At 41.4% G+C, this 23,209-nt stretch overlaps 1 protein-coding gene across 18 annotated transcripts in view; it reads right to left on the minus strand.

The window, feature by feature from the left end:
- Positions 1-23,209, minus strand: part of PLCB4 (phospholipase C beta 4) — a 326,044-nt gene that overhangs the window by 130,935 nt on the left and 171,900 nt on the right. For all 18 annotated transcript variants that reach the window (XM_073339656.2, XM_073339654.2, XM_073339639.2 and 15 more), the window contains one exon: positions 1,834-1,934. In XM_073339656.2, coding sequence (XP_073195757.1) covers positions 1,834-1,917 — 84 coding nt within the window. In that variant the 5' untranslated portion in view covers positions 1,918-1,934. The remainder of the gene's footprint in view (positions 1-1,833; positions 1,935-23,209) is intronic.

Consider the following 23,209-nt stretch of genomic DNA (forward strand, 5'->3'; position numbering starts at 1 on the left):
TTATTTTGTAGTTGTGCATTTGATTTTTCCTTCCTAAGTGAAGTACTTTGCACTTGTCTTTACTAAATTTCATCTTGTTGAATTCAGACCAATTCTCCAACATACCACAGTCATTTTGAATTCTAATCCTGTCCTCAAAGTGCTTGCAACCCCTCTCAGCTTGGTGTTATCCACATTTTTCATAAGCATACTCATCAGTCCATTATCCAAGTCATCAATGAAAATGCTGAATAGCACCGGACCTAGGACTGACCTTTGTAGGACCCCACTGGATATGCCAGCCCAGTTTCATGGGGAACCACTGATAACTATTCTTTGAGTATGGTCTTTCAACTAGTTGTGTACCCATTTTATAGTAATTTAATCTAGACCACATTTCCCTAGTTTGCTTATGAGAACGACATGTGGGACAGTATCAAAAGTCTTTCTATAATCAACATATATCACATCTACTGTTTCCTCCCTATTCCCTAGGCCAGAAATCCCGTCAAAGAAGGAAATTAGGTTAGTCTGGCATGATTTGTTCTTGACAAATCCAAGATCACTATTCTTTATAACCATATTATCCTCTAGGTACTTACAAACTGTTTAATAATTTAGTCCGGTATCTTTCCAGGTGCCAAAGTTAGGCCAACTGGACTATAACTTGTACTTAGAAAATGTTTGCCTGCCTTTAGAAGAGACTGAATAACCAACCCAGGACAGCCAGGAATCTTTTACTTTATCTTGTACTATGCAAGCGAAAACAATGTTCATAATGGGGTGACCATTATTAAACATTCTTGAAAGCAAAACCACATACATTCCATTGGATCAGCTGAGCTCAATTATTTAGCATATGCTAAATTATTCAAAACAGCATTTACAGAATGAAAAATAAACAATTTAAGATCCTTCTTTCAAAGGGCAACATTTACCAAACATGTTTTCTATTAGTTTATCTAATCCAGCACTGAAAGTGGGGGATAAGAAAGCTAGGTCTATCTTGGCAGATGACTATGATACAAATACTTTTTGTTCACTTCAAGAGATTACAGGAAAGCATAATATCCCTGAAGGCATTTCTCAAAATACCTTTAACTTAGAGATTTTCAGGCAAATAAAAAAAAGATTAAAAACAAACCTTAGTAAAACTATTTTCATAGGCAAATTGATGTTGAATATAAGGCAAAGGTCTCTGCCTTTTATTCTGGAAGCTTATATCAAATGTTATGTCCCACTTTCCTTTCCTTCAACAGACCTGGATTAAAGTGCGGCTGAAAGCAGGATCATATTAATCATATTCCAGATAAAGCATAGGTCGATTGACTAAAGGAGATAAAACCACCCTTGATTTCAAATAGTGTCTTTGATTTACAGTGTAAATGTTTTCGTGATCTTCTATTTTTCCATACAGCATGTAGGTTCTTAGTCTATTTTTACAAGTAGGAGCACGCATTCCAAAAATAGTAAGTTTAAAAATAGGACAGAGTGCATTTTTTTTTGGTAAGGTGCTTTGGGTACTATACTATGATGACTCCCTACAACAGAGAGCTGCATGTATGTTACAGATAGAAGGGATTTAAATCAAAATGTTTCTCTTACTCTGGGATTATTTTCAAATCAAAGGATTAAATCAGCCATTACAAAATGTATTTTAAAGAGGCTTTTTTGGCAGCAAGAAATTGTATTGTAACAAAGTGTTAACATTTATGTTCTACCTTCATGTAGATTTTCTGTTTGAAACTTTTATTTGTGTAAAACCTTAAAAAAAAAAGAAATATTTTTGTAACATTTGCCACATCTAGAAAAGGCAGGGAAAGGGAGAGGAACATTATCCAACTGGCCCCTTACCTCTTCGTATCTGTCAAACACAGCTCCATCTTGCATAAAGGAAGGGACTGACTTCTGCCAGTTAAATTCATACGGTTTTGCCATGATTATGTATGAAAAACCTGAAATGAAACAGAAAGAAACAGCATAGTTCAATTGTTGCGTTCTATAAGGAAGGCTGCATAGACTGTTGGGGACAAACAGCTGGCTTTCCTTGCAACAAAACAGTTTATAAAAACACAATACTGGGTTTTCAGATAAAGAGTTTCCCTCACATAAAATTAGTTTATCTTTGATAAAAATATAATTTTAAAAGTACAATATGACTGAAAAATGTTTTAAAGAGTGACTGAACATGACAATTATCTGAAAGACTGCTGCAGATTGTACCATTAATAGGGCCCTACCAAATTCACGGCAATAAAAAACCACATCACGGACTGTGAAATCTGGTCCCCCCGCCTGTGAAATCTGGTGTTAGGTGTGCTTTTACCCTATACTATACAGATTTCACACGGAAAACCAATGTTTCTCAAATTGGGGGTCCTGACGCAAAAGGGATTTTCAGGGCGGTTGCAAGGTTATTTGGGGGGGGGGGCGATATTGCCTCCCTTTCATCTGTAATGCCTTCAGAGCTGGGCGGTTGGAGAGCGGTGGCTATTGGCCGGGCGCCCAGCTCTGAAAGCAGCACCCCGTCAGCAGCAGCGCGGAAGCAAGGGTGGCAATGCCTCAGAGCTGGGCGGCAGGAAAGTGGCGGCTGCTGACTGAGGGCCCAGCCTGCAGGCAGCAGCGCAGAAGTAAGGGTGGCAACACCCTACCGGGCCATCCTCACTACTGCGCTGCTGCTGGCAGCAGCTCTGGCTTCAGAGCTGGGCTCCCGGCCAGCAGCCGCCGCTCTCCAGCAGCAGCGCAGAAGTAAGGGAGCAGCACTGCAACCCCCCTGCAATAATCTTGCAACCCGCCCCACAAACTCCTTTTTGTGTCAGGACCCCTACGATTACAATACTGTGACATTTCAGATTTAAATAGCTGAAATCGTGACACGTACGATTTAAAAAATCCTATGTCTGTGAAATGGACCAAAACGGACCCTGATTTTGGTAGGGCCCTAATCATTAATCAATTTAAATACCTGCTCAAATCAATGCAAGAGTTTAATTAGCTACAGATTAATGTACACCTAAGTAACATTCATTAGCACAGCTGGTAATATATGCAAGCATTTCACTGAAAGGTAAGTGCTATAGCAGAATCACATACTAAAAGGCAAAATGCTTTTACATTTTTATTCTGGATTTTATATTTCAAAAGCCATTTACTCTACACACAAAACCAGCTCTTTTCAGCAATATTTTATACGCATCTCATATTATCTATATTTATATAAAATATGCAGGTATATTATGCAGGTAATGATTCACAGAAGAGAATCTGTAGGGGAGTATAGGGAACGGAAGGAGGTTTATCTACCACTACTGTGGATTTTTGTACAAGTTGAACGACACGTGGACTAGCAGCCACTATTAATTCAGGATGCAACTAAAACATCAGGGTACAAAGTCCATTTTAATTTACACAATGTTTTTTAAAAACCAACATAGTCTGAGCAGGATACAATACCCAAACATGCTTTACTCATATTGCATCGCTGTGCAAATAGTCCCATCACATACCATTTAATACTCTGTCAAATACTGAATTGACAGCATCTAACGTACAAATTGCTATGTCCAATTTGGCAGTGACTTGCCTGCTTACAAGTGTACTCTGGGATGCACAATATCCTGATAGTTCCAGTAAACTGGTGGGTGGGAAACTCTTGTATTCACAATAATGCATGTTGAATTAGTGTGGAAGGTTGGGAATCTCTCTGACCCAAGGGAATCAACAATTTAATTTTTTGAAACCACGTATTAGCATGGCTGCTTCTGGATTCAATCACAATATTTTATCCTATAAAAAAAATCACATATCTCATAGGTGAAAACTAGATTATAATCCGGCATTCTGTAATTTCATTGTTTTTGAAGTCAATACACCTGAGGGGAGGGATGTATTTAAAACCTTAGGGGCTGGACACTTTTTTACTCATGCTGCCTCGTACCCCATTCTGTGAGAAGCTCCAGCTGATTTAAGTAGGACTGTTTGTCGTAAAATACTACAAGCTGTGAGGAAAGATGGCAGAATCTGGCTGTTAGTCATTATCAAGGCTCCAATTTAAAATCTTTGGTCCAGACTGAGATTTAGGCACTGCGCTCCGCAAGGGGTGCTGTACAAGCACCCCCATCCCAGAAGTAATTCCAGGAGGCCTTGAGCTCAGACGCGCCCAAGACACCACTCTTCCCATGCTTCCTTCTCGCTCGCAGGTGGTCATAATATGCTGCTAGCCTGTATCAGCAGTACACTGCTTCCTAGGTGAGACAGCCAGTGAATGTATAGTGCACCAAGGCTCTGCCAATGCCCTGCCCACTCTGCAAACACCTGTTCCAGGCAGGAGGCGTCCAAGTAGCCTTATTTATTCCTGCACAACCAGATGCAAGGTCCAGGTAACCCACCCTGGATGGGTGTGTAGCCAAGTCACAATTGAGCCTACATGATACAATTTTAGTCCTGATTCTGCACTTCTTACACAGATGAAATGCCTTCTGGGAGCAGGATGAGCCCTTTGTGATTAAGGCTAACCTGTAATGGTAAGACTGTGACAAATGCAATCTGCCCTGAGTAAGAGGCAGTGCAAAGCCATACTACTCCACGAGTAGCCCAGACTCCGAGAGGCACAATTCAGTCTCTAGATTCCCCTTGCTCTAAGGAGACAATATTGTCTATGTCTGGGCTGGCTCAACTGCACACTGGCAGCCACAGTGAGGGGAGGAGAGTCAAGGCCCAGCCCATTCTACACACTTGTCTATCTATTCTCCACTCTTTTGCATGGGGGATGGAATAGTGACTCATGGAGACTGTCCTTCCATCCATGCGATGGGCTCATGAGGGGCGCCCCTTTTCCCCAATGCAGGCACACTGGGCAAGCAACAATCTTGCCTAAATGAGCATAGCGAGACGCTTATGTAAGACTTGGGAGAAGTGTTACTATAGGCTGTGTAATCAGTGTTATGGAAAACTCCTTTGCAGTGTTTGTGCATTACAGAATTCTAAACAGCAGACTAATACACTGTCAACCAGAATGAGAACACGGCTTCCATTAGGCAGAAAGAATGCTCTGAATTTCAACTTTTATTTGATTGTATCTTTAACTTCAGAACAGACATAAGTGTTCCCAAAATGAAGGACTGATATCTTCTTGCTCGCTCTTATCATAAAATTTCCTAACAAAAGAACAAACGGCCTCAAATGGCACTATTAGGAGACTTTGCCCAAGATTGTTTTCAAGAACAGATACTTCTGATAAATTTTCCACTAAAAAACTGCCTTATTATGGGGAGAAAAACAACCCTGCATTTTTATGCTATTAGTCTTTTTACCTCCTGCCTTTTGTCAAACAGTTGTTGAAATATATATCAAAATACATAGATCAACAGCCTACATGAAACCAGCCAGACCTTCTGAACATATGAGTTCAATTTAGGTACTGTTACTATCACAAATGTAATTGGACAGTGATATATAACATCATGAACATTAATTCTCCACTTCAGCTGAAAATGCTTCCATTTGCACAAATGCGTAAAACAATGGTCACTCTATTCTCCAATAAAAAGAATTAGTGGCTATAAATAATAATATCGTTTCTTCAAAAGAGAGGACAAAGGACGGCCTTGTGAATAAAGCACAGGGCCGGGTGGTAGGGCACACGGATTCTACTTGTGCTCTTACACAAGCTTCTTCTGTGACCCTGTGCAAGTCGTCTAATCTCTCTGCACGCAGTATACCACTCCGCCATGGGAATGATGCGCACCTCAGGGGGCTGTACAAGATTTGGAGATCCTTGCATGAGAGGCACCATAGTAGTATTATTCCCTTATTATTATTTACAATTACATTTACAATTTCAGCCTCTCCCCAGTTCCATTAATGGGGAGCAGCCTTTTTTGCTCACTATCAGAAAATTGCAAATTAGAGACCCTTGTCACAGTCCAGGTTGACAGCACCAGTATACCTGCTCCATGATCCACCAAGGGCATCTACTCTAGGCTCTCAGTCATCACCTCTTTTGGGTGGAGACATGTCTGCCTCTCCCTCCTGACCAGGGTTTATTCAGGCTGCACAGTTCCCTGTCTACACTGTGATATCCCAGCAAGCCAGACTGCCTAAACAGGCCAGCATCTGCACTTAGCTTACTCTTTGAAGGCTATGAACAGCATAATTGCCAGCAGTAATAAGTTATCACACAGCTCTTTCTAAGTAAGTATATTCATTCTTAAGGTGAAAGCATTACAGAGAAAACATTAAAAACAATAGAAGTTCCTATACATGTGCTAAAAGCTTACCTATAGGTAAAAATCAGTATTATGGGGCCTCAGCAAGGCAAAGACCTTCCAAGCATTCCCAGGAAGAACTGCCCTCCCTGGCCTTGGACAGAGGGTCCCTGTCCATTTGCTGGATCAAAAAGAATAATAGAAGTGTAGGACTGGAAGGGTCATCTAGTCCAGTCCCCTGAACTCAAGGCAGGACTGCGTAATAACTACATCACAATTTGTCTAATGCTCCCCACTGTTCTTAATTCTTGGAGGGGCTGTGGTCATTGTCCTCCATGGAATTACATGTAACCCCTGGCCTACAATACCACATCAGGCCAATGGTCCATCTAGCCCAGTATTCTGTCTTCCAACAGTGGCCAATACTCGATGCTTCAAAGGGAATTAACAGAATAGGACAATCATCAAATGATCCATCCCCCATCATCCAGTCCCAGCATCTAGCAACCAGAGGCTTAGGGGCACTTCTAGCATGGGGTTGCATCCCTGACCATCTTGGCTAATAGTCACAGATGGCCTGTCCTCCATGAACTTTTGAATCCAATTATAATTTTGGCCTCTGCAACATCCGCTGGCAACGAGTTCCATGGGGGTTGACTGTCCGTTGTGTGAAGTACTTCTTCATGTTTGTTTTAAACCTGCTGCCTATTAATTTCATTGGGTAACCCCTGGTTTGTATGTTATGTGAAGGAGTACATAACACTTCCTTCGTCACTTTCTCCAAACCATTCATGATTTTATAGACCTCCATCACATCCCCCCTTAGTTGCCTCTTTTCAAAGCTGCATAGTCCCAGTCTTTTAAATCTCCCCTCATATGGAAGGTGTTCCATACCCCTAATAGTATTTGTTGCCCTTCTTTGTACCTCTTCCATTTCTAATATATCTTTTTCATGACAGGGTGACCAGGACTGCGCGCAATATTCAAGCTGTGGGCATACTACAGCTTTATATAGTGACAATAGGCTATTTACTGTCTTATTATCTACCCAATTCCTAATGGTTCCTAGCATTCTCTTAGTGGTTTTGACTGCCGCTGCACAGTGAGCAGATGTTTTCAGAGAACATCCACATGATGCCAAGATCTCTTTCTTGAGTGGTAATAGCTAATTTAGACCCCATCATTTTGTATGTGTAGTTGGGATTATGCTTTCCAGTATGCATTACTTTGCATTTATCAACATTGAAATTCATCTGCCATCTTGATGCCCAGAGACAACATGGGTGAGGTAATACCGTGTGTGTGTGTGTGTGTGTGTGTGTATTTACATGTTACCCATATACCCATTTTGTGAGATCCCTTTGTTACTCTTCACAGTCTGCTTTTATCTTGAGTAATTTTGTATCATCTCCAAACTCTGCCACCTCACTGTTTACCCCTTTTTCAAGCTCATTTATGAATATGTTGAACTGCACTGGTTTCAATACAGACCCCTGAGGGACACCACTATTTACCTCTCTCCATTACAAAAACTGACCACTTATTCCTATCCTTCCCCCCCCCCAGTCTTTTAACCAGTAACTGATGCATGAGAAGAAAAGGAGTACTTGTGGCACCTTAGAGACTAACCAATTTATTTGAGCATAAGCTTTCATGAGCTACAGCTCACTTCATCGGATGCATACTGTGGAAAATACAGAAGATGTTTTTATACACAGAAACCATGAAAAAAATGGGTGTTTATCACTACAAAAGGTTTTCTCTCCCCCCACCCCACTCTCCTGCTGGTAATAGCTTATCTAAAGTGATCACTCTCTTTACAATGTGTATGATAATCAAGGTGGGCCATTTCCAGCACAAATCCAGGTTTTGTGCTGGAAATAGCCCACCTTGATTATCATACACATTGTAAAGAGAGTGATCACTTTAGATAAGCTGTTGCCAACAGGAGAGTGGGTTTGTGGGTGGGGTGGGGTGGGGAGAAAACCTGGATTTGTGCTGGAAATGGCCCACCTTGATTATCAGACACATTGTAAGGAGAGTGATCACTTTAGATAAGCTATTACGAGCAGGAGAGTGGGGTGGGGGGAGAGAAAACCTTTTGTAGTGATAAACACCCATTTTTTCATGGTTTGTGGGTATAAAAACATCTTCTGTATTTTCCACAGTATGCATCCGATGAAGTGAGCTGTAGCTCACGAAAGCTTATGCTAAAATAAATTGGTTAGTCTCTAAGGTGCCACAAGTACTCCTTTTCTTTTTGCGAATACAGACTAACACGGCTGTTACTCTGAAACCTGATCCATGAGAGGACCTTCCCTCGTATCCCTTGGCAGCTTACTTTGCTTAAAAGCCTTAGGTGAGGGAGCTTATCAAAGACTTTCTGAAAGTCCAAGTACACTATATCCACTGGATCACCCTTGTCCACATGGTTGTTGATCCCCTTCAAAAATGATACTAGACTGGTGAGACATGACTTCCCTTTACAAAAGCCCTGTTGACACTTCCCCAACAAATCATGTTCATCTATGTGTCTGATAATTCTGTTATTTACTATAGTTTCAACCAAATTTACCTTGTACTGAAGTTAGGCTTATCAGGACTTGCCAGGACTGCCCCTGGAGCCTTTTTAAAAAATTGGCATCACATTAGATATTCTCCAGTCATCTGGTACAGAAGCTGATTTAAGCAATAGGTTATACACCACAGTGAGCAGTTCTGCAATTTCATATTTGAGTGCCTTCAGAACTCTTGGTGAATATCATCTGGTTGTGGTGACTTATTCCTGTTTAGTTTATCAATTTGTTCCAAAAACTCCTCTACTGTCACCTTAATCTGGGACAGTTGCTCAGATTTGTCACCTACAAAGAATGGCTCAAGGGTAGGAATCTCCCTCATGTCCTCTGCACTAGAAGACTAATGCAAAGAACTTATACAGCTTCTCCGCAATGGCCTTTTCTTCCTGTAGCACCTCAATCATCCAGTGGTCCCACAGATTATTTGGCAGGCTTCCTACTTCCAACGTACTTTTAAAAAACTGCTGTTACTTTTTGTCTTTTGCTACTTGCTCTTTTGGCCTGCCTAATTACTCTTTTACAATTGACTTGCCAGAGTTTATGCTCCTTTCTATAAACTTAATACAGTAAGATCCCCCAAAGATATTGCAGAAAATTGCCATATCTGTCACACCCCTTTTATCAATAATATGAAAATCACATCCAGTGCAGCTTACAGACTAAGAAAACTCGGCATTCATTGTAACTTCAAAACTATACACAATGAGTTTCAGAAAATTGTTTTCAAAACAAGCAAGGCTTGATTTTGTTAACAGTATAGTATAAAACTACAACCAAGCTGGAGTCATTTAGGTATTTAATTTCTGTTACTGACTTGTAGATTGCTGCTCATGGTAACAACTAGGAGCATATTTATAGAAGTTAAAAGAAATAACATATGTAAATCTACCCACAGTGTGTAGCGTAAGTAACACACCAGCTGCTATCAGCAAACTTGTTGTCATTTTGTCTGCAAGAAACAACCAAAACACAAAATATAAAATAAAAGGCAAAGAAAATAAACAGAACTGAATACATATGTTTTGCATTGTGCTCTGATACCCACTAGATCAGAGCTCTGGCAAACCACAAAAGGGAGTGGAGTCCAGAGCTCTCCACTTAGAAATCCTGGCGCTGGTCCTAGAAAGCTAACTCAGGAACCAGCCACAAGAGCTTCCCAAATGACTGTAACCCCCCTGATGGGTTATATTACAGGCTTCATATTAGGGTGACCATCTGCATTGCAATGAACTAAAGGGCAACTGGATGCAAAGTACAGGATAGTGCTTATTTTTAAAGGAATCTCATCCCGTGCCCTCTCACTGTTTTATTCATGATACAAGATCTTACAGCGGTATCACACAGTATGATCCTTGCATAACAAGCCAAAGCTTTTTAGAAGCAGGGAGGTAGGCACCAGATAAAGGCTGTCACTCAAAATACAGGCCAGGTGATTCTCCCCAAAATATATGCTGCCAGGAGCTCAAGTCGCTATGGGTGCAGGCTGCTCTATTCTGTGTTCTGTATCATGAGACATGAAACCCTGCTCTTAGGGACTGCGAGGAAGAATATTGTTCCACTATCAGACTATCAATGGGCTGGGAAGACCGTTTTACAATTTCTTATCCTCCACCAGTGACATAGAGACCCTTAAATGCCCTCTCCATAGATTCACAGATTGTTACGCCCACAAAGTCTATTATGGTAAGTTAGTCTGACCTCCTGCATAACATAAACCAGAAAATTTCGCCCAGTGATTCTTGCAATGAGCCCAGTAGCTTCTGGTTGAACTAAAGCATGTCTTTTAGAAAGACACTCAGTCTTGATATAAGACTTACAGTAAAGGAGAATTTACCACCTCACCAGACAAGCAGTTCCAATGATTAACTATCCTTACTAGTTAATATGTGCATCTTATTTCCATTTGATCTTTGCTGTGTTCAGCTTCCAGCCCTTGAATGATAGCTCTATTAAAGAGAGTTCTGTAGTGTCTGATATTTTCTCCCCATTTAGGTACTTGCACTACATGATCAAGTTGTCTTGTAACTTCCTCATAGATCAACTAAACAAATTGACCGCTTTAGTCTCTTGCTGTAAGGCATATTTTTCAGGCTACAAATCTTTCTTGTAAAAATTCCCTGACCCCTCTCAAGACTTTTAACAACAAGTTTAAAGTGTGGAGACCAGAATTGGACAGAGTCTTTCAGTAATGGTCTCCCTATTGCTGTATCACCTCCCGTCACCTGCTCAATGCACCTCTTTTAATATACCCACGTAACATGTGGGGTATTTATGGCGACATCTACACTATGATCGCGGGCTGTGATTCCTAGCTCGTGTATATGTATCTGTGCTGACTTGATGAGCATTAGCACGAGTATAAATAGCAGCGTAGCCATGTTAGCATGGACAGAAGTGGTGGCATGGCCTAGCTGTGCTGAGTATACACCCGTGAGGTTCAGGTGGGTTTGTACTTGACCCACTGCCTCTGCTACCGTGGCTACACTACTATTTATACTCCTGCTAGCAAAATGAGTATGTGTGTGGCAATTGGGAATCACACCCTTGCTCATTGTGTAGACATAGCCTATAATGACCCCTAAGTTCTTCTCAGAGTTGCCGCTTTTCAAAATATAGTTCCCTTTCTTCTAAGTAGGGGCTATAGTCTTTCTTCCTATTTGTATGACCTTGCATGAATCCCAGCCGATCAAAGAGATCCAGATCTCTGTGTTAGTGACTTGTCCTTGTTGTTATTTAACACCGCACCGATCTCCCCATCAGCGCCACTCCCTATCAGGTCAATAATGTTTACAGATGACCTGTGATAGAGGAAGAGTGAGTAGAAGATGGCTAGAATACCAGTAGTGGAAGTCAGACTGATTACAACAAATAAGATTTTTAAGCCATATACTGTGGCAGCTGCGCAGGAGGTGAAGAAATAGTTCTTTGCCTCAACAAAAGCTTTACTTGGTCTCAACAAACCTCTCACTGCTCCCATAATCCTCCTCTTCCTCCTAAACTTCACAGCCTTAACATTTACCAAAGAGATAAATGCACCCCCTTAGACCTCGTTTTTAAATACCTGATTTCTCCCAATCAGTTCCTGAGTAGTTCAAATTATTATAAATGAACTATAAATATACAATTTCACCGTGATGTTCCAACATTTTATTTGATTGCATATATATTCATCACGATTAGTATTAAGAACTATACATTAAGACATTTAATAACAATCCAAACCTCTGAGACTTGACTGAGAGAATTAGGGAATTTAGGAACTAGCTCTACAGGCAGCCAAAGGGTATTTTCAAGGACTTCAAACACCCATCCTGAAACAAAATACAGCAGTTTAAAAAAAAAAGATTAAAATAAAATTCTCTCACTCTTTATTTTTAATAAAAATGTTTTCTGAGTAAATGAGTACAGCACCATTGCATACCTTTCGCACCTACAGGAAAAGCATTCAAATAAAATACATACTGGGATTCGATCAGTGCCGGTAGGGACACAACTAGAGTCACCTTCACAAACTCTGCAGTCAAATGCCTCTTGGGCTATCTTCCAGGGCTGTAACCAGGGCAGGGCAAGGCAAGCAGCTGCCCAGGGCTCAAAGCTGTGAGAGTGGAAAAATGGGGCAGACTGTGGGGGGCATGCAGGGTCACCTGCCCCCCCTAGATTTCTGCCTTCCATTTTGCACGGAGGTTTTCAAACTGTGGGGTGCACCCCTCTAGCCAGCGGATTGGAAGCTGGTGGGAGACACCCGGCCTGCTCAGGCTACTGGCTCACTGCCCTGTGGGATCCGGGGTGCTGGCTGGCTGCCTAGCAGCCCTCCCAGCCCTGTTCCCTGAGCCAGGCTACCTCTGCGCACCTGTGTGCTTCCCAGACAGCCTGGATGTGCAGAGGCAGCCTGGCTCGGGGAGCAGGGCAGGAAGGGCTTCACTGGCAGCCAGCCAATGCCCCGTCTCCAAGAGTGCAGAGAGCCAGGGGCCTGAGCAGGCCGGGCAGCTGACACCAGCTTCCGATCCGTTAGCTCCTGGCAAGAGGTGATGGTTTTCAAACGGGGAGGCACGCCCCACATTTGGAAAACCTCTATACTAAATGGGAGGCAGAAATCTGGCGGGGGGCACATGACCCCGCATGTCCCGTCCCCCCCCACCATGCGTCAAATGTGCTCGCTTGCCCCAGGCGCTAAGATGCCTAACTATGGTTTTACTATCTCCCTCCCTTTTAAGACTCATTTATCCCCGATGCCACACTCTGGGCCATAGGAAATAAAGCACCTCTTGATTTACCTCAGGAGCACTTACAAGCTTCAGTCAAAAACAAAACAAAGAAACCATCTTCAAAACAGCAGTATCAGACTTTTGTTTTCCTCTATAATAAACTTCACTGCAATAATCATGAAATCAATTGCAAAAATCCTGACCTTTTCTTTCTTTGGCCACAAAAGGCAAGGCAGAACTGTACCAGAGGAGGAAAGGTTTTAGTTAATATAAAACACACACTGTCCACCTTTGGGGAGTGGGGCAATATTCTACATTAATTCCACAGGCCACGCTTAAGTGTCGGAGGGGACTCCTTAGGGCTCCTGTGAGCCTCTGGTCAATATTGTGCCACCCAATCTGAAAGGAAGGCTGGCAGGATTCCTAATGAACCTCACCCCCTCTCCGGACACAGTTAAATCACATTTTCTAGATGTGGCTTATCCCTGTTCATCTATCATAACAATACTACTGAAAATTCTTATTTATCTTTGGAATAAGCATTTATGGAGGCGGCTCACTCCCATAAGCTTGTCATCCCATGCCTGCCTCTTCAAATCACACGAGCTAAACTCTGTGCTATACCATCAATATACTCAATTAAGGGTGTATCTACACTGTCATGTAAGCCCAGGGTATGAACTCAGGCTCAAGCCTGACCCCTGTTTCCATCTAAACATAAATCGTGATAAAACCAGGGCTTGGATCCAAAGTCCCAGGAGCACATGGGGTGGAAGGTCCGGGGCTGAGTCAAGCCAGGATTCAGGGTTCAAGCCCTAGTGTTTTGCACTGTAGATGAAGTCCTACTGGACTTGTGCACTTGGAGACTGACCAAAGTATTCCTTAATCTCACGGGTCAACTTTCTTTGTCATTTGCACAAAGCTTGGTGGGCAGTCAAGTTTTCCCACGCTGCACCATGAACGAAGGGCTAGAGCAGCCAGATTTTGGGAGGGTGCTAGGAAGTTTGGAATACAGGTAGTTGGACTTGGCCCCACATAATGCAGCGTAGAAGCTGGAGCCCCAAGCTGGGATCTAAGATTCAATAATTCCTGACCTGGAGTTACAAATGAGCGTAGATGCTCAAGCCCTCAGTCAACAAACACAGAGTCTGTTAACTCAATTTCTACTAACCCGGGGCTTACATTGCAGTGTTGACATACCCATAGTTTTCAGGAAAAAATTATAGACATCTCTAGAAAACTATAGCTTAATTCAGTCTTGTTTCCCCAGTGGCATTTCTTTATTCCTTTGTTAAGCATTTTTCATTTATTTTGGAAAACAAATGATTATATTCCTTACGTCTGCACCTCTCTCCAAGCACACACAGCTTTCCTCTCCCTACTCTTTGGGTAAACAAGGCTCTCACAGACAACATCCCCAATCCTGCAGTCGGGTCTATGCAGACAGACCCTTACATTACATAAAGTCCCACTGAAGTCAATGGGGCTCTGTGCACATGCTGCAGTCTACCTGAGTAAATTCCACTGCAGGATCATGGCCTAAAGGGGGAAAATATTTGTGCAAGCCTCTCACTAAAATGGCGGCACATCAATGCAACTCCTGTAAACATTTCTCGCTCCTTTCTTATTGAGGCCCATTATTTAGTCAGGCTGTAAATGCACCTTGCTAGGCAAATATTGCAACCATTGCTAGATCTTTATAGGAAGAAAGCGCTCATATTTTTGTATAATCATATTTTAAAGTCAAGTTTATTTGAGCCTTAAATATACCAATATGATAAAACGGGGGGTGAGTGGGTGGAGAGAGTTCAGAATGTAGTTTCTATACTGGAACTTAGAACTCTGAGTATATTGTACTAACCATGAGCGGCTTTTATGTGAGCCCTGTGTTATAAGTGATGGTGAGAATCACATGGCTGAATTTTGAGAGCCCTTTCAGAATCATAATACATTTTCAAGATTTCAAAGCACTATCCAGGCTCTCTTGTAGCAATTACAGTCAAATAATTGCCTCTTTCATAAATGTGCCCTTTCATCAGGTTATTTTTAAATTTGCTTGCTCCCGTAGCTAATGGAAGCGATGAAAAACATTGCTCCCAGGAACAAGGTCCAGAACACCAGATGATTTAGCAAAGCTCTGATACTTGAGCATGTATGACTCCCCAGTGGTCATTTTATTTTCCATTTTGTTTTAATGGCTGCCCATAAACACAAGGAGGTAAATTGCAGACAGAGAGACGCCCACTTTAAATTAAGCTCTTTGTTAGTATTCTGAACAAGTTCACTGAGACTATCCCTAGTAGAGCTTATCTGCACTTGGAAATGTATCGATCCTTGACAATAGGCATTGCCAACCATGGGCCTCTCACATGGTGCTAAACATGGATTGTCCTGTCTAAGTTTGTGGTTTGACCTATGGTTCCATTGCCCCTGTTTCTGACAACTGTTCTCAGCAACAGGTACATTTCCTATTGTAGACAGAGTTTAAGAGTGGGCCACAGGTCAAGTATGGGTTGTCAGCTCTGTTACCATCAGGCAATTCCTGCTGTTTGGCCAGCCACCTTATCCAACCTATGTCTCTCACTGCCTGATATTGGAGAGGCCAACCCATTGGCACACACTTCTAGATCCTGACTGAGCCATCTGTTCCCACCTGTGAACAGATCTGTAAGCAAAGAAACAGGTAGTCTTCAAAATGGTTAACAGGAATTTGTAACAGTATAATAATGGAATGTTTTGCGAATTAAAAAGAATATTTCAAACACATATTATATTAATTTTTTTTAAACCCAGATGATTCACCTGGGGCCAAATCCTGACAAAGTTCCATCATTTTTACCAAGTTCAGTGACTTCCTTGGGAGTTGCTGAACAAGGAATAAAAGGGAAACACAGAAGGAAGACCAAGGAGTTGGCCCTTGAACGCTAAGGGTCAAAACGTTCAAAATATAGCTCATGCGAATACTCCCACTGAAGCGTTTGCTGGATCACTGTACACACTGGAATTGTTCTGAATTTGTAGCTCACTTAAACCACTGCAGCGGCACGGCTTCACTGTAGACACTCACTACCGCAAGAGGAAGGGTTCTCCCATCACTGTATTTAATCCCAGCTCCCCAAGAGGTGACGGCTGAGTCAACGGAAGAATTCTTCCATCAACCTAGCGCTGTCTAGGATTTTAAACACCCCAGGTACCCAGCATAGCGTAGACATAACCTAAGGTGGTGAGTGCCACAGAAGCATCAGTGAACACAAAGTAAATACATTCTGAACGATCATTCAACCAGTTTGTAACTTTGTGTTGGGGCAGACGTCAATGGGATTTGCTTTATTTCTTAGAAATTATGCCCTTTTCTACAGTGTGGTATAGAAAGATAATAATCAGGGCTGATTATTAGCAATAATCTTGAGAAAGAGTTCAACTGTACTAATACCACCTAGGCACCAATAAAAGAACAGAAAACTTCAACATGTTGATGTTAAACACCCACCAATTGGAGACTTCTCTATGAAATGGAGAAACTCTGCCACAACTTTTTTTTTTAAAATTGAATATAGCGAAACTACGTCTCAGCAGTGCTAAAGCCTGACCATTTAGATCTCCCTCTTTCATCACAGTGACGCATGCTAAATGTTGGAATGGTAACTAAATCGTTTAAGACATGGATTTCTAATTAGTCCTAAAATGATCAACTCTACTTTTACCTGAAGTCAGTCACTTCAATAACTGAAATGTTTTTAATTAGTGCTGCTTTCACACAACCTCAATTAGAATTTTCCCCAAAAGGACCTATAAAAACATAAATGTATACCTACACTGAATACACAGAACTTAAAAATTAACTGGGCCATATTCTGTTCTAATGGCTTGATCCAAAGCGCCCTCAAGTCAATTGGAATCTTTCCACTGACATCTGTGGGTTTTGGGTCAGGCCCTACGTTACTCTGTTTTGTATCTACAGCAGGGGTGGCCAACCTGAGCCAAAGAAGGAGCCAGAATTTACCAATGTACGTTGCCAATAATACGTCAGCAGCCCCCCCCCAGCATCTCCCACCCACCAGCAGCCCCACCAATCAGTGCCCTCCCCTCCATCCCCGTACCTCCTGATCAGCTGTTTCATGGTGTGCAGGAGGCTTGGGGACGGGAGGGGGGAGAAGGGGAAGGAGACAGGACATGGCAGGCTCAGGGGTGGGCGTGGAAAGGGATGGCAGGGCAGGGCAGGACAGGGCCTATGGCAGAGGCAGGGGTTGAACAGTGAGCACCCACACACACACTGGAAAGTTGACACCTGTAGCTCCAGCCCCAGAGTCGGTGCCTACACAAGGAGCCACATCTTAATTTCTGAAGAGCCGCATGTTGCTCTGGAGCCACAGGTGGCCACCCCTGATCTAGAGTAAACCCATTAGCTTCAACTGGCGGTTGAAATCAGAATTTAGGTCAGTGCAATTTGAAATTTCTGCTAAAATCTAAAATAATGATGTTCTGGGATTTTTAATGGTATATTTCCAGAAAAAAACAACAAAAATGGTTTGTCACAGGAAAAAAAAAAAAAAGACAGCAGAAAAAGTTACTCACAATACATATAGTAATTCCAATTTCCTGTAACTTCGAGTACCATAAAGGCTGATTTACATAAAGAATCATAATCACAGAACTAGACTCACCCAACTGCAGTATATTACCAATCCTAATCATTCAAAAATCATGGGTCAGACTCAAAACTTTAGATTCCTTTTATTTACCTTCTGGGGCAAGAGCATTTATGGTTCACATTTTCTAGCTTTTCTCGGCAGCCAGGAGGTCTAAAAACTTAATTTAAAAAAAAAAGGCAGATGATATTTCCATATAACATGACTCCAGGAGCTGGGATTTTAATAAAAAACACTAAATATCACAAGACTTGTGATAAACTGCAAGTGTTGGCAATGCTGCAACTGATTACATCAACGAAGGAAGTAATGAAAGCAAAAAGAGCCACATTAATCTCAATTCTGTTGAAAACAGGAAAGATCTGATATTTGCGAAATGAGTAAGAATCCTGACATCCTTCCTGAGACAAGACCTCCATTGACAACTGAGATCAGTTAAAGTCATACTTGAGAAAAGACTTCAGGAGTTGACACACAAGTTGTGTATAGAGATTAATATTCTAATTCATCAAAAAAGTATAATTAACACCTCAGAGTTGGATCTTGTTTCTTTAAAAACAAATGATTCAGTGTCCCTCTAATGCTAACTTTCTCTTTTAGCTGTAAGAGAGCAAGGGGACTTTATTTTATATAGTATTAAAATAAGAACGTACCTTTTCCAATTACATCTCGGGCTTAACTTAACGCTCCCAGGATCTATTAATGGCATGTAGAATTAAATTGTCTAAGAATGTGGATGATGCTGTAGTTTTATCTCCAGCTAGGCTGTGAGTAGTGTTAGAAGACATTTAGTATTTATTTTTGATTATGATGGTGCCAAGCATGGCATTTCCTGGAAGCCAACTCCCCAGGTAGTAATGAAGAATGAGTTAGAATTTGATGAAGGCAATGGTTTGTATAATGGTTGCCTGGGATCTTTTTGTAATTACTATAGCATGTGTTATATGTACTCCATATATCTTCATTGAAGAAGTAGTGGCTTCTATTAAATGTAATGACTTCACCCTGTGGCTGTCAATTGAGGGCAGCTTCAAAAGAAGGACTGCTTCTATTAACAAAAAATACTTACCACTTCTAAAGCATGTAAACCATTTTCAAAAGGAGGTAACACTGACCTCCTGATGAGCTAGGCAACTCCTGTCATTTCGTCAATGAGCGTGATGAATTTTACAGCAGAATCAGAACAGATATTATGTAACGGAATAGTTAGTGTTTTATTTCCATTGCTTTGAATGTATAATTGGAATACATAACAGATTTTTTTAAACCTGTAAATATTTGTTGATCCATCTTGTATATACCACTTTCAAACAATTGTATTAATTACATGCATCATCTTACAGAAGCATTAATCAAATTACATCAAAGATTTTGGCACTTAGGACTTTGATGGCAGTGGAAGGTTTTGAGGAGAAATAAGACAAAATCTAATTTCTCCTCTAAATCTTCCACAGCAATCAAATATACACAGAATAATGTTAGAGTGGACATATAGCAGATATTTTTCTGAGTAGTAGGTGACAAGTATTTTATATAAGAAGCCAGCTTGGGCCAAAAATAAATAAAAATAGGTAAATAACTACTATTTACCGATAAACAAGGGGGGATATGAGGACAGGTTGCTCCAGATTTCTATATATGAGATGCAGATACCATACATCATTTACACAGAGTAATTTCTGCAAAATCAGAATCTCTTTCCAAAGGTAGAGAGTGTGTGCCAGTTAACCAGGCACATTGCCTACACCCAGAATGCTTAGTTTCTTCACTACCGAGCCATTAGTTCTAGTGTCTTCATGTTGGTATGAAAGACCATCACTCCCCCCATACAGTGGGCAAAGTCAGTGTTTACTTACGTCTGGAGTAGGTCCACTCAAGAATGATGACCACTATATTGGTGCAATACTGTTCTAATTTCACAGAAGGACTAGGGTAAAACAAAATATTTAGAGAAAACAGCAGCTCATGGGATGTTATAGGTCATACATATTCCACATAATTTATACCTGTGAATGGCAGTAATGGCTAAAAAAGAATCAGGAGTTTCTTTCGCATACTAACAGATGATAGAGGGATGAAATTTGTCTACATTTTCAATTAGTTGGTCTAGGGAGGTTACAGAGACATTTTGATTTCTGAACACTTATTATCCCATTACTGTGGCCAAGTACAATGCAATTCCTTGTTGATTTAGGTGGCCAGATTGCTGGGTTTTGCAGACTTTAGAGTGGCTCTGCCATCTTGACTGGTCTTCCATGAGCTGCTTCCGCACTTTTAGAGCTGTGTGATTTGTCTACACCTCAGTTAAAACACACACAGCTAGCCCAAGTCAGCTAACTCCGACTTGCGGGGCTCAGGCTGTGGGGTGTAGATGTCCGGAATAGGGCAGTGTAGACATTCGGGACATCCAGACCAAGTCCGAACATCTATGCTGCAGTTTTATAGCCCTGCAGCCCACACCCCATGAGCATGAGTCAGCTAACATGGGCCAGCCATGGGCATTTTACTGGACTGACGATATAACCACAGACAGCTGCATTTTAGCCATTAGGAAAAGAGTTTTGGGATCCTCTGAGATGAAAAGAGATGTAAGAGAGAATTTACTAATTACAAACGATGTGACTTAAAGAAAGGCAATGAAAACTTCCTAAAGGAATGATATGATGGTTATTTTACTTTAGTTTTTATTTTAAATGCCAATAAATTACTTTTTAAAATACCAATAACTAATAAATGTGTAAATGTATATTAAAACGAAATAAAATGCACAAACAAGCCACCCCATATACAAATGCTTTGGGAGCATTCTCTTCTCTTTCCAAAGAGCTATCTAAACCCAGATCTAACATTATTAAAATGTAAGGAAAGGGCAAGATCACATCTCTTTAATATCTTTTAAATCTGTGTGTGTTTGTAGTAACCCCTTGTACGGCTAGATGTATTAGCTCAAGCCAAACTTTATTAAAGTTTTGTCATGACTTAATATTAGCTTGTTAAAAAGATACAGACATTTAAAAAAAAACTAATAAGCTGTGGAAAAGAGAGGTTCAACTTGTCAAACTAAAACCAGGAAAATAACATTATAATATATGGACACAATTCTGACTTCAGTTTTGCCACTGACTTCTGCGAGAGCAGGATTGGGCCAATTAAACATTGTTCTGCTTAAGATTCAGATATATAATCACAATGGCTTTTTAAATGGTTCATCTCTTATTAATATTCTTATTCTTTCAAAGATTCAAGATCAGTGGTCCAGTATCTACTAGTGTCAATGAACTAAATTAGTGCCTTGATCATTCTTTTTTTTTCACTTTATACATATTCCTGAGAACAGCACAAGACGGAGACTAATTTGGGGAGTTACAAACTCCCTCATCTCCCTTATTCAGTGTATTCCTCCTTCCTTCCCCCCATCCAGTTTCCTCTTTTTCTCTCTCTTATATTCCCTTTTTATCGTGCTCAATTCAGAGTGAAAGGCCTTTGGGGTAATGACAAACAGGCTTAACATGCCTAGCACAGCTGGGAGAGAGAGGGTAAAAGTGTCTGGAAAGCCGTGTCTACACAATGCTGTAGCTATGCCTCTGAAGCACCATGGCATGGACTCTTCTTACAGCAACAGACAGGGTTTTTCCATCGACCAAGCTTCATTTATACCGGGGCTCAGGTCAGCATAGCTAAGGCCTTCAGGGGGGTGGATTTTCTATACCTTGAGCAACGTAGCTATGTTGACCTACCTTGTAAAGTGTAGACCAGTCCTAAATCACCTTTTTGCTTCCCCCAATCTCAGGCCAAGCCCTCAGATTGAGCCAGAGCAGCCTGAAGAATTCTCCAACCTGGCCTGCCTTCTAATGGCCTGCTAGGTGGATTGTGGCTAGGCAAAGGGACCTTAGCAGCCTCAGAGTCTTTATTTGCTGTGTGATGCACCACACACCCGCATGGCACTGGTTATATCAGGGTTTACACAGAACAAAAATGAGAAATAGGTAGAAAACATTTCCAGTGAGGGCTCCCGGCACCATATCCTGATTAATGGCGGAAACATAACAACACCTAACACTCATATAGCAGTACATCGTTGAAAGCACTGTACGAACAATGCCGCTGTGAGCTCAGTAAGCATTCTCTCTACTGACCGCATATAAACCCTCAGATGCTACACTACTGAGCTTGGTATAAATGCCCAGCAAGAGAATTATCCCAAATTCATGCCAAGAAAAGCTTTGCACCGCCAAACGCCATCGTGTACTTTGTGTATGCAATGTTTTATAGATAAGTAATCTTTAAAATTATATGAACATTTTTGAACTTTTATCTTGCTACAATTCTTTTTTTAATCTCTCCATCTGTAAAGCTGGTTTTCATTACTAGCTGTCAGGAGAGTACAGGGTGGATGGCCTTCTGGCTCCATGGACATCAGGAACAGGGTGGATGGACATCTGGCTCCATGGACATCTGGGTAACAGCTCCTGTTTGGCAGTCTTCCTGTGTGACTTTGGCAAGCCACTTCATTTCTCTGTGACTAAGGTTTCCTATCTGTAAATCGAAGATAATACTACTTGCCCTAATCATTAGCTCTGAAATCCTTGGATGGAAGCTGCTATGGAACTAGAAACTATTATGATGATAGGTCTCTAAGCACCAGAAAATTTGGGTGCTAACATGTTTATTAAAATAAGTAATTTTTCCCAATAAGAGGGTGCCACAATTTTCAAGTCAAAGATGTCACGAGCAGTCAAGGCTAAAACTGAATGCTGTAGAACACGGAGGAATCCTAGCTTTCTTGTAGAATACAGCACCTGTTTCTAGATATGTCTGGTCATGAGTATTGGACTTCAAAACTGTTACAGGTTCAGGAGGGGCTGAACTTCAGTCCAATGTTCCTTTGAAGCTTTGCTTTTACACGGCCCATACTTGGATGTGGGAGAACAAACATTTTTGGATAGTTGGGTTTGGGGGGGGGTGGGGGGGTTCTTTTTTCATGGCCGTTGGGAAATTGACCAGAGGTTTCTGAGTTTGAGAAGCAATACCAATAAAGAGTGAGATAACCAGGACAAGATGTCTCAGAGACAGTAGCAGAACGGATTCTGTATGAAGGGTGGGGAGGTGGGGAAGAGAGAGAGAGAGAGAACGTGGGCAAGGGTGGAGTCACAGATTTGCAGTCATCACCACAGATATAAACAGATGATGCCATGAGACTTGATAATCCATCCCAGCAGCAAGGGAAAGGAAACATTTTGCCATTGCTAGTGGCAGAATTTCCCCAAGTGTTCTGTGGGGCCTACTTAGTGATTCCTTTGCCTACCCCTCCCCTCACAGCCTCCCACCAAGGTTGTTCAGGCCTGGAGAGAGTCACTCCACAAGCACAGCTCCCATTAAAACTCAATGACTGTCAGATGCAGAGTGCTCTCCGGTCCTGAAATTAAAACAAAAAGGGCAAGATAACATATTCCTCTAACTGCAGCTCTGTTCCAGCTACCACCAAACCTTTGAGGAATAGTTATTAGCACTACATTTAACGAAAGTTTCAGCTCAGTCAGATTTTCCCTTTCAAAATCTGCAGCTGGTCAATTAGTCCAGATCTGACTATTTTC

The sequence above is a fragment of the Lepidochelys kempii genome, chromosome 3 (assembly GCF_965140285.1).
Source record: "Lepidochelys kempii isolate rLepKem1 chromosome 3, rLepKem1.hap1, whole genome shotgun sequence".
Taxonomy (NCBI): Eukaryota; Metazoa; Chordata; order Testudines; family Cheloniidae; genus Lepidochelys; species Lepidochelys kempii.